The 11,916-nt window shown below is 40.4% G+C and overlaps 1 protein-coding gene across 1 annotated transcript; it reads right to left on the minus strand.

The window, feature by feature from the left end:
- Nucleotides 1-3,785: 3,785 nt before the first annotated feature.
- LOC111950895 (claudin-7-B) lies at nucleotides 3,786-10,673 on the minus strand. Its single transcript, XM_023968816.2, has 4 exons — nucleotides 10,151-10,673; nucleotides 4,387-4,551; nucleotides 4,207-4,291; nucleotides 3,786-4,036 (listed from the first exon to the last, which is right to left on the minus strand). The coding sequence occupies exons 1-4, from the start codon at nucleotides 10,371-10,373 to the stop codon at nucleotides 3,877-3,879; spliced, it is 633 nt and encodes a 210-aa protein (XP_023824584.1). The 5' UTR covers nucleotides 10,374-10,673; the 3' UTR covers nucleotides 3,786-3,876.
- Between the last annotated feature and the right edge of the window lie 1,243 nt (nucleotides 10,674-11,916).

Consider the following 11,916-nt stretch of genomic DNA (forward strand, 5'->3'; position numbering starts at 1 on the left):
AAAGAATAGGTTTCTGAACACTTTTCCATTAATGTGGATGCTACCATGGATACATATAATGAATGAATCGKGAATAATGAGAAAGTCTGAGGAACTAAAAAAAGGGACTCCAAAATGACAATATATTATTTACCATTCATTTCTATTTGACACAATCTGAAACACAACCAGAACAAAATGCAGATGCATCCAAGTTTGTAGTCACAAGCGTGACATAGTGCTAAGAATAATGGGACCAAGTAAACATTTGACTACTTTAATACAAGTGAATTTGTTCAAAAACTAATGACACCTTCAAATATGGGGGATTATATACACAGTGCCTTCATTTCTAAACAGATATGAAAATACTCTAAAATAAAAAGGTGACATTCTGTACTGTAACCTCATGAAACATTTGATCTCAAATCTAAAATGCTTGAGTATAGAGCCAAATTAATATTTTAGCTTCACAGTCTAAATAAATACATACGGGAGTGTACATTACGCTATGGAAACTTGCCTAGCAAAGGGTGAGTTACAGCCAAACTGCATACAATTCTGTTGGATCAAGAAGTGCCTAAGGAATATGTTCGGGATTGATTTTGGACAGGACATGTATATTGTTGCCTCTCTTATATCCAATGGCTTGGTATTTTGTGAAAGTTTTAAAAGGACAGAATGACTTTGGGGTAAAGCTCAGTTTGTACAACACCACCCTGAAGATCTCACAAGACAACACTGCAATTCACCCCCCCACAACTTACTGTATCAAGTTCCTCAAATTAAATCTCCAATCCAAAATTAAATCTGGAATCGGCTTCTATTTCGCAACAAAGCCTCCTTCACTCATGCTGCAAAACATACCCTCGTAAAACGGACTATCCTACCGATCCTTGACTTCAGCGATGTCATTTACAAAATAGCCTCCAACACTCTACTAGGCAAATTGCATGCAGTCTATCACAGTGCCATCCATTTTGTCACCAAAGCCCCATATACTACCCACCACTGTGACCTGTATGCTCTCGTTGGCTGGTCCTCGCTACACATTCGTCGCCAGACCCACTGGCTCCAGGTCATCTAAGTCTTTGCTAGGTAAAGCTCTGCCTTATCTCAGCTCACTGATCACCATAGCAACACACACCTGTGAATTAATGAACATGCACCTGTGGAATGGTCGTTAAGACACTAATAGTTGACAGACGGTAGGCAATTAAGGTCACAGTTATGAAAACTTAGGAAACTAAAGAGGCCTTTCTACTGACTCTGAAAATCACCAAAAGAAAGATGTCCAGGGTCCCTGCTCATTAGCGTGAACGTGCCTTAGGCATGCTGCAAGGAGGCATGAGGACTGCAGATGTGGCCAGGGCAAGAAATTGCAATGTGAGACGCCTAAGACAGCGCTACAGGGAGACAGGATGGACAGCTGATCGTCCTCGCAGTGGCAGACCACGTGTAACAACACCTGCACAGGATCGGTACATCTGAACATCACACCTGTGGGACAGGTACAGGATGGCAACAACTGCCCGAGTTACACCAGGAACGGACAATCCCTCCATCAGTGCTCAGACTGTCGGCAATAGGCTGAGAGAGGCTGGACTGAGGGCTTGTAGGCCTGTTGTAAGGCAGGTCCTCACCAGACATCACCGACAACAATGTTGCCTATGGGCACAAACCCACCGTTGTTGGACCAGACAGGACTGGCAAAAAGTGCTTTTCACTGACGAGTCGCAGTTTTGTCTCACCAGAGGTGATGGTCGGATTCGCGTTTATCGTCTAAGGAATGACCATTACACCGAGTCCTGTACTCTGGAGCGGGATCGATTTGGAGGTGGAGGGTCCATCTTGGTCTGGGGCAGTGTATCACAGCATCATCGGACTGAGCTTGTCATTGCAGGCAATCTCAACGCTGTGCGTTACAGGGAAGACATCCTTCTCCCTCATGTGGTACCCTTCCTGCTGGCTCATCCTGACATGATCCTCCAGCATGATAATGCCACTAGCCATACTGCTCGTTCTGTGTGTGATTTCCTACAAGACAGGAATGTCAGTGTTCTGCCATGGCCTGCGAAGAGCCCGGATCTCAATCCCATTGAGCACGTCTGGGACCTGTCGGAGGGTGAGGGCTAGGGCCATTCCCCCCAGAAATGTCCGGGAACTTGCAGGTGCCTTGGTGTGGGGTAACATCTCACAGCAAGAACAGGCAAATCTGGTGCAGTCCATGAAGAGATGGACTGCAGTACTTAATGCAGCTGGTGGCCACACCAGATACTGACTGTTACTTTTGACCCCCCTCCCCTKTGTTCAGGGACACATTCAATTTCTGTGGAACTTGCCGAGTTTATGACCCAGTTGTTGAATCTTATGTTCATACAAATATTTACGCATTACRTTTGCTGAAAATAAACGCAGTTGACTATGAGGACGTTTCTTTTTTTGCCAAGTTTATATTTCACTGGTCATCCCCAAAGCCAACACCTTTCCTTCCAGTTCTCTGCTGCCAATGACTGGAACGAATTGCAAAAATAACTGAAGTTGGAGACTATTTTTCTCCCTCACTAACTTTAAGCGTCAGCGGAGCTTACCGATCGCTGCACACAGCCTATTTGTAAATAGCCCATCCAACCAACCTCATATTTGTTTTTCCTGCTCTTTTGCACACTAGTATTTCTACTTGCACATATCACTCGTGTAAATTKATAAATTGTAATTACGTCACCACTATTGGCCTATTTATTGCCTTACCTCATTTGCACACACTGTATACAGATTTTTCTATTGTGTTATTGACTACTTTTGTTTATCCCATGTGTAACTGTTGTTTTCATCGCACTGCTTTGCTTTATCTTGGCCAGGTCGCAGTTGTAAATGAGAACTTGTTCTCAACTGGCCTACCTGGTTAAATATATATATTTTTAACTTTTCCACCGAGTTCACATCTGGTTGATTACAAAGCAACCTACCTAGTCAGGATAGGACTAGACAAGACTATAGAAACATCTCTGCATATCATGCATTGCATCCCAAAGTATTCCCAAAACCACAACTTTATTTACAGAAGCCAAATCTCATAAAAATATCTAAAATAAAACCTCTTAAAAAAAACAACAAGTTGAATATTCTGAATGTGACAGCAAGGATTACAATTTTACCGTCTCATTGAAGCACACTTACTGTAGGCTACTAGCTAATAAAACAAAAAAATACTTGACCAAAGGGAGAGTATGGAGTCAAATGTTTCACCAAATGCATCACACTGATTTCCTTTACCACTGATAATGGCAATAACTGAACTACAACAAATRGTCTGTCAATCTTGTAAAGACATGGAGGATTCCGTCCCAGACCCTCAAATCATACAAGTCTTGACTGGTACCTTGTATTGTGTTCTTTTAGGCATTGAAATAAAAATATCTAGCATAAACATTAAGTCAGACAATAGATGTCCATCTGGCTCCTAGAAGATGTGGGAGGATTGGCTATTGTAATGCAATACCAAATCATGATGGCCCTTTCATCATTACAATCATCTGGCCTGTCCATGTAGCCTACAGTAATAGAAATGGGGAAAAGTGGAGCGATGGTGTGAGAGGGGGATATAAAACAGTCTCCCAGAGGCAGACGCTCACCATCTGCTGTCCCTTACAAGTAAATATCATTAGTCCTCAAAAACAGTAACATAAAACAGATCTTAAAATTACATCCTTACAATATCAGTAATTGAGGGTACACCGCAGATGAAATGTAAAACATACGTAGTTCAAAAAACACAACGCTATCTAGGTGGACTTGGCAGAGACCAAATGACAAGGTTGAGTTGGACTGATGCAAGTTTTTTTTCCTTCAGCCTCCAGGCAGCAGGGCAGAGGGGGGAGGGGGGGGGGCTCCTGCTCAGACAAATTCCTTGGTGCTGCTAGGGGGGCGGGTGGCGGCGATGGGGTATTTGGGTGTAGGTTTGCCCTTGGGGCATGAGGCTGCGAGCATGGCACCGCCGATTATGTCCAGGAAGGCTCCAGCCCAGGCAATGAAGATGGCTAAACCAAACTCATACCTAGAGGAGAAGAGGGTTTGTGTTGGTATCAATAAAATTACATACGTGACAGAAAATGGACCGCAACTTATATCATTCACCAACTCCAAGACGGTGAGTTAATGATTCCAGGTAATAAGAGGGGCAATAAAGAACGGAAGGAGGCCATAGAGGGATTCAGCAGTACTTACTTGGAGTTGACAGGGGCAAATGGATTGTAGAACTCTTTGATGATGTTATGAGCAAACCACGAGCAGGCAATAGTTGCAGCCAGAGCTATGGAGAGGGAAAAAAATGTTAGAGGTTAAAATATCCGATCATACAGAGAATTAAGAGCAAATTACATATCCGCCGATTTCAAGGTAACTCACATCCAATCAGCAGGATGATGCCGCCAGTCATGGTGATGCGCGACTTCTTTATTTTGTCATCTCCTCCACAGTTGCTGCACTTCATTCCCATGGTTGCCACCCCCAGTCCAGCCACGGTCACAATGATGCCCACAATCATCAGGGCACGCGTTGCCTGGAGGGCGCCTGTAGAGGTGGGGAGGACAGGGTTAATACACCAGGTTATCCCTTTAGGGCGATATGCCCTACTAAACATTATTTTAGCTTTTTTCAACAGAGAGACAAGTTATAGTTTAATAGAGGAAGGAGAAGTACAAATGGTCTAGTGAATGAATGACCATGTTGGTTGACAAATGTTTGATTTATCCACACAGACTTTAGAGAATTCTGCCACAAGTTGTTTTGGTCATAGGAATAAAAGGCTTAACTTAATTTATAGGCATGTTTAGCTTTAATACCCAGGTTAAGACCCAAAAGCAGTAGCCACTGAAACCATTCCACACTCATCTCCTGTCTCTGCCTCAACCACTCTCTCCTGTAGGCAGGTGCATTACATGGAAATAACCCGGTTTTGCATGAACATTGCCATTGAGAGCTTCCGCCATTTTAAAGTAGTCAAGTGGGTGGGGAGCGATCAGACAATGATCAGAGCATAGTCTTCTTCAAATTGGTTTGTCTAGTTTGTAAATGGCTTTAAGCTATGTGTCCGCCGTCTAGTGGCCGCAATAAATGAATGACAAGATTTGGTTCAAAACTCGAGCACTGCAAGTGGTGGTAAGTCACCAATATTAGCTTTACAAACATCAAAAGAAGATGTACTACTTTTAGAATTAGATTGCCTCAATGGTGCTGCCCATGCGGTCACAGACGCCACAATGGCACAGATACAACATTGCGATCTCTATAAATCTCTATGTGTGCAACAGAAACCATCTCCAATGGAAACCCTCGAGGGTAGAGTGTGTGGGTGGGTGATTCTCATGAAACCAGTTTTAAAATGTCTGTAGCAAATTGAGAAACAAACCATGATGCATCTGCAAAAATCAACTACCATTCTGGAGGGCTAAGATCTCATTTTAGGGAAAGTGTTATTTTAAATACAAATGTGCCTGAATTGTACAATTTCACCTCAAATTCTCATTACCGTAAAGCGTCCGGAGTTTTTTGCTGTAGTTTGTCCATAATCATAAAAATTGTTTACAAGTAGAAGTTTACATTAAACTAATATTTTTTGCGTAAAGTGTGTGAACATCTGTCATTGCCATAACACTTAAGTTCCTGTAAAAAAAAACTCCAATCAGTTTCTAAATAAAGTTTAGTCACCCATGATGCATCTAGGAGTAGTCAGATGAGCACAGTGAGTTAATTTATTTGCTTATATGCCTTTAGACTAAGGTTCTTATTCTCAACCACCACCTTTACCCCACTAAAAAGATCAAACTGGGAAAAAGTGATTTTATAATTTCATTTGAAAGAAATATATTTTTCAGGCTTATGTTTAACTCAGGCCTTTTCATAATTTTAGGTATTTTYTTAACTGCATTGTTGGTTAAGGGCTTGTARGTAAGCATTTCTCTGCGCATGTAACAARTAACATTTGATTTGATTCATTAGGGTAGCAATATAACTATTAGAAATACTGATTTGCTTAGCACTTTTTTGGACATGTAATGAGAATTGTGGAAAAATGCATATTATCTGAATTAAACAAAATAATAACTATGAAATAGTTACGTAAAGATCCTAATCTCAGTAATTCAAGAGGAAATTGTAAAAAATTACAGAATTATCTTTAATTTTACAGTTTCGTGAGAATGACCTGTGTGTTTGTGTGCCACCCCTCCCTGGCTCAGTCAGCAAGCCAGGAACCGGTCAGACCAGTCTTGAGACCGGGGGAGTTGGGTTTCACTGAGGGAGACACTCCCTCTCCATGCCGCTAAAAACATTTCCTTCCTCTATTGGCTAGCTAGACCCTCTTACAGCAGATAGATATGGACTTAGCTTACAACTGCCATTGAGCACATTCATTAGAGCCCAAATCAAAATGGCTGCCTTCAAGTCAGCAAAGTTCTCCAATATTGCATTATAACACCCCCCCCCAAAAAAAAAAATGTTTTTTAAATAAATAAATCAGGAACCATTTAGACAACATAGCAACATTTGAAACTACTAATAAAATGTGGCCGTGGTTCTGAAACTMCAATCAATATTGGCATGAGAAACCTAAAGCATACTGTGCAATCCTCACTTACCATGACAGCATGAGGACATGAAAGTAATCAGTTGGCACAACCTAATGCCTTATTCATATCTGGCAATATTTAATCTCCCGGCTATCGGCGCAATGAAATTGATATCAAGCTATTATTTTCTGACTTGTTACATCCGACCACTGGTTTGATAACAGTGTTTATCAGAACTGGCTTGTGTTCATGTTTGCAGATACGATAAAGCATACAAGCGAAAGAGAGTAAGCGATAAGGAGTCTATTAAAAAAGCACAGCCTTATCAAAAGGTGTTGTTGATACACAAGTCAAACAAAGTACTTTACAGCCACAAAAAAAAAAAACTACCATAAACAGTCTAGGGAACTCAAGTAGCCAGAGTCTGGGAGCATAGGGAACTTCACGAAGTGTCAGAAGACATGAGTGGAATAGATGGCACGCCCGCAGTAAACCACACACTTACCTCTACATCTAGACAGCACAGGGTCTATACTGATGAAGAGTAATGGAGGACACATTTTTACATAGAGATAGTGGATAGAGAAATGACCATAGAATACATTTACAAGACTAATTGATGAGATACAGGAWGGATCAAGCAATTTCAAAATCAGGGGGAAGTGGTCAGTAAGTGTACTGTAGTCAGAGGCTAACATGTTGCTGTAGCTCCATGTCKAAAATATTTAAATGTCATGATTTACGGTGTTTTGGTATAGGCTAATCATATTCTAACACCCCCGGAGATTGATCTGAAGAGACCGTGYAGAGGAAAGACTGTAAAAGTGAGCGGGCTATTGAAAAACAAGGGACTACCAGGTATACAATTACCCTTGGACACTGAGTTGAGTAATAATTATCTCCATAATACAACAGGGCCCGGTTTCCCARAAGTATCTTAMGGCTAAATTCATCGTTAGAAYCTTTGTAGGAGCAACGTTAAATCTCCGAGCTGTTTCCCAAAACCATCGTTATTAACGTTGCACTTCAAAACATTCGTAATCAAATGCCTACCYCCCACTCKTAGAACAGCGAAGTGCGCAATTGGATGCTTTTTTACCCTCCCGCGTCATTACACAACGCTAAACATGACTCSGTCCCTCTGAAAGCCGATAACTTCAGAACAAAGTTGACTACAAAGTCGCCAATGTCTTCGCAATTAATACAAAGATGCTTCAAATTAGGCTATAGGCCCATTTTCATCATATTGAAATAGCCTACATTTAGTGTCCAATCAATTGAGTTATAGTGTTACTTGTAGGCAACGGAGTGTACACTATCTCAAAATATTTCACAATGTGTAGCCTAACGTGCGCAATGTGCCGGTGATTTAATGCATTTGTTATTGGGTAGCTAAGCGTTACAATTAGCTTCAATATTTGCAGCCATGGGTGGTATATCTCTAGGACCTGATCCGTTGTCAGTACTGTGAATTAATTGTGACGTTARGGAAAGATTACGAGAGAAAGCGGATCCAAAAGCAGCGCTCACTTTCGATCCTACCAGTATCGACATGCTCCAATGACGCACTTAGCGACCACTCTCTGCGTGATGTTTTGGGAAACGCATGTTACATCGTCGGCCGTTGTAGGAAGCGCCATCGCTATAGGGAAATCGGGCCCTGGTCATTATCAGATCATTCGCCTACTAAACTGATCTTGGTCTTTAGTGGGGTAGGATGAAAAAGGAGAAAATTGCTGCCAGTTTTATTCAATATAGGTTATAGAATGTATAATGTGTGCTCCTTGCTAACAGTTCTCTGTGCACGCAGTTTCATACAGCGCCACCTCTGCATATGGAGTCTATTCACTGGCGTGTTGACAAAACAGAGCACGATAAACGTGATATTTACCCCCATGCCTGCAGCTCGCACACCAACTTGGTCTCAGAGTATTTCCTATTATTCTATATGATTCATCCAAGACACTCCATTTAGTATGATATATTACGTTTCGAATAGTATGTATTAATTTGTGGATGTCCATTACCCATTTCATATGACATGTTACAAATCACAAGCTGTACAATATTCCAATTTGTTGTGGCTAATGTTAATTAGCTCTAGGGGTTAATATTAAAAGTTAGGGGAAAGGCTAGCCAACATGTTAAGTATACTGAACAAAACATGTATACTGTTGGTCCCATGTTTCATTAACTGAAATAAAAGATCCCAGAAATGTTACTTACGCACAAAGCTTCTCATTTTGTGCACATCCCTGTTCGTAAGCATTTCTCTTTTGCCAAGATAATCCATCCACCTGTGACATATCAAGACGCTGATTAAAACAGCATGATCATTCAGAACTTGCTGTAAAAAATAAAAGCAGTGTCCAGCTCATCATCATACGAATTTCAGTGTTCCAGATTTACGTTTACTATGTTACGTCTAATATGAGACTAGTCTGCAACACGCCCATGGAGAACTAGCCCATACGGGTTTTTCCCACAGGCAGAAGAGGACATGGCATAGCCCGGTACAGGACAATGAATGACTGGATAATCATTACCGTGTTAACAGCACAAACCAGCCATAGCCACGAACCAATGTGAATACAAGTCATTCATTCAGTGGCCTGTGTTTGATTATATCCCCAGATTGCTGTATTCTCAGAGGTTAGATAGTGAACTGAAATATCACCCCATAAGGAAAGGGATAAAGAATTTAAAATGTATAGCACGCAGAGGGTCTGAGTTGAATAGTAAATGGACAACGCAACCAAAAGTTTACATTGAGCATGACACTAAATATGAGTCATAAATCCAGCAACAAGGTGTCAATTTCATAGTATTATCAGGTTTCCAATCATACATGGCGCATGCTAGCCCTTGTCATGAATCTGTTCCATCAAATTACACAAGTGTCATTGGATTAAGTCATCTTCTGTAGGGGGCAGTTTTGTTAAGAGCAGCGATGTTTGGTCTGAACATTAATACGCATCGCTTGCAGTAGGTTTTGGGGGCTTAATTAAGGACGTTTCATAAATCGGTGCGAAATGATTTTCAAAAACTAAAAAAAGGTTCAATTCATACACACCTTTATAAATTTTGGGTTGCATGTTACAACGCTTGTTTATTGAGAAAAAAAACATTTGACTACCTGTGCTAATTATCTGTCTCTGAACACCTGAGTAAACGAAAGAGGCCAGACATTTTTGTYAATGAAAAATAGGGTCTGCTGCAAGTGTTAAGTATACAGTAAGTGTGTCGTTTGCATTTCTGAAGTTGATTTGATATGGAAGTAGAGGAMTTYGTTTCTAGAACCATAGCGCAATTGAGAATCAATTCACGTTTAGATGGAGTATTTGGCAGTTTTGGCCTCGAGCCAATTCGCCCTTTAAAAACAGAACATGTAAGACTAAGGTTTGCCGTTAGGTTCCTTTAGTCCAATATTGGGCAAGGTGCATGCCTCATTCACATAGCAGTGTTAATTCCCTCGCCTTAAATTCATACAGCATGTTCAACATAATACGTTCTATTGCACTCATGCCACTAAGATCCATACAGAGGCAAACGTTCAATACACACACGTTTATAAATTAAAACAAATTCATTAGCCTACTTACTGTCAAGTTGCAGAATTGAGTCGTAGACTTTGCATTGGATCTGGCCGGTGCTCTGGAATGCACAAGACATCCATAATCCCTGGTACATAGACACTGCTGTGATGATGTTGTCCCCGACATAGGCGGACATCTTCCACTGGGGCAGTATTGTGCCTACAATTAACCCGATCAGACCCAGTAGCGACAAGGCAAACCCCAACATCTGGAGTCCCGAGTTGGCCATTATSAACTCCTTGAATCAAACTGAGTTTTAGGATAGTCAATGTCCTTGTGAAACCTGTAGAAAGTCAAATTGTTTGGCTGGAACAAAAAGSAAATTACTGTCCACCTGGTTGAGAAAAGTAGTCCTCCACGCGTTCACACAATGGATGTCTTTAAAAAAAAAAAAGAATGTATTTGTAAATCTGTTGTTTTAGAAAGTAGTCTGCGAAATATAAACCCAATTTGGTAGTTTTGCCTGTAAAATGCAAAGGAGACTATTTCTCAGGCACCTGTTGAATAGCCGCACCTTGAATATAATGAGGATTTGTCTGAGAATGGGCGTTTTTTAAAGTAGCTTCCTCCTCGCAAGGGGCGGGGGACGCGCACAGTTTCGAGTCATCAACAGGTATCTTGAAGACCTGAGGTTTCATGATGTCACGGTATCAGTCACAGCAGAATAGACCCGAACCGCAATATTGTTTTTACGAATGTGATTGTGTGACTATTCTTCCTCGAATCATTTGGTGAGTTTAGTGCATTTCTTGTATTGTTTTCCATAAATCAATGGCTGCAACTCCTGTGCTCAGACATAGGCTAGCTAGGGCCTATCCCAAGGCACAATTAATTATATTTTCCAGTTTGCCATTTAGCTTGATGTAATGTGTTATTTTTCTCTCCACTGCATTGGATGACGAAAGATGCCTCCAGGAAACACTGTTTGCATGGAGATGGTGAGTTTATCACCCCAAACATCCCATACTGAAACTTAATATTTGAAATACATGTATGTAATATATGTACAAGAATTTAAAATAAATATATATAAATACATTTATTACTCATGTCACATATTTCATAAATATATTTTCTTATATTACATTTTGCCCATTTTAAAAATATATGTTGTCATATTTGACATATGTACATATATTTACATGTATTACTTATCCATATGTGGTAATATGCATTTTACAGACATGTATTATTCAGATAGTTATTGACCATATATGCAAATGTGTGGGCTAGAAATACATGTTGACAACATGCTGTGGTAGCTAGCAAAGTATATTCCAAAATATATTTCATAAGTATATGTTGACATTTATTTTTATGAAATACAAGATGTATACATTTACCTTAGATACAGTAGTTAGGCAACATTCAAATGCAATGCATAACACTAAAAAGTTCAACACTATTACACAATAGCATGCTGTAGTATACTTTGAAAAGTTTTAATAAATGACTCATGACTGACAACTAAAGGAGTGCTTTTAATAATCTTTATTTTCAGCTCAAATAACTTGGTCCATTGTTGAATTGTGGCATAGGAGTCACTGGAAGGTTGCATCTGGGGAAAAAAAGGAAAAAGTACAATTTACCTCTGTGCACTTCTCATCTGTATTTGACAATAAGGTATTTAAAGATAAAATTGATACTTACAATGCAGATTCCTTCACCTGGTCCATTACCAGACTAAGGGTGCGTTCCTAAATTCACTTTGGAGTACCAGAGTGCGCTCAGAGTGCACTCTGGGCATTTATAAATTCAGAACGTTGTCAGAT

This window comes from Salvelinus sp. IW2-2015, linkage group LG23, assembly GCF_002910315.2.
Source record: "Salvelinus sp. IW2-2015 linkage group LG23, ASM291031v2, whole genome shotgun sequence".
Classification (NCBI taxonomy): domain Eukaryota; kingdom Metazoa; phylum Chordata; class Actinopteri; order Salmoniformes; family Salmonidae; genus Salvelinus; species Salvelinus sp. IW2-2015.

What these genes read in the sequence shown, in the direction of transcription:
- LOC111950895 (XM_023968816.2), bottom strand. Translation starts at nt 10,373, where the DNA reads ATGGCCAACTCGGGACTCCAGATGTTGGGGTTTGCCTTGTCGCTACTG. An exon ending in CTCAATTCTGCAACTTGACA is followed by an intron (nt 4,552 to 10,150) that starts GTAAGTAGGCTA and finishes CCACCTCTACAG; the next exon opens with GCGCCCTCCAGGCAACGCGT. An exon ending in CATCATCCTGCTGATTGGAT is followed by an intron (nt 4,292 to 4,386) that starts GTGAGTTACCTT and finishes CCCTCTCCATAG; the next exon opens with CTCTGGCTGCAACTATTGCC.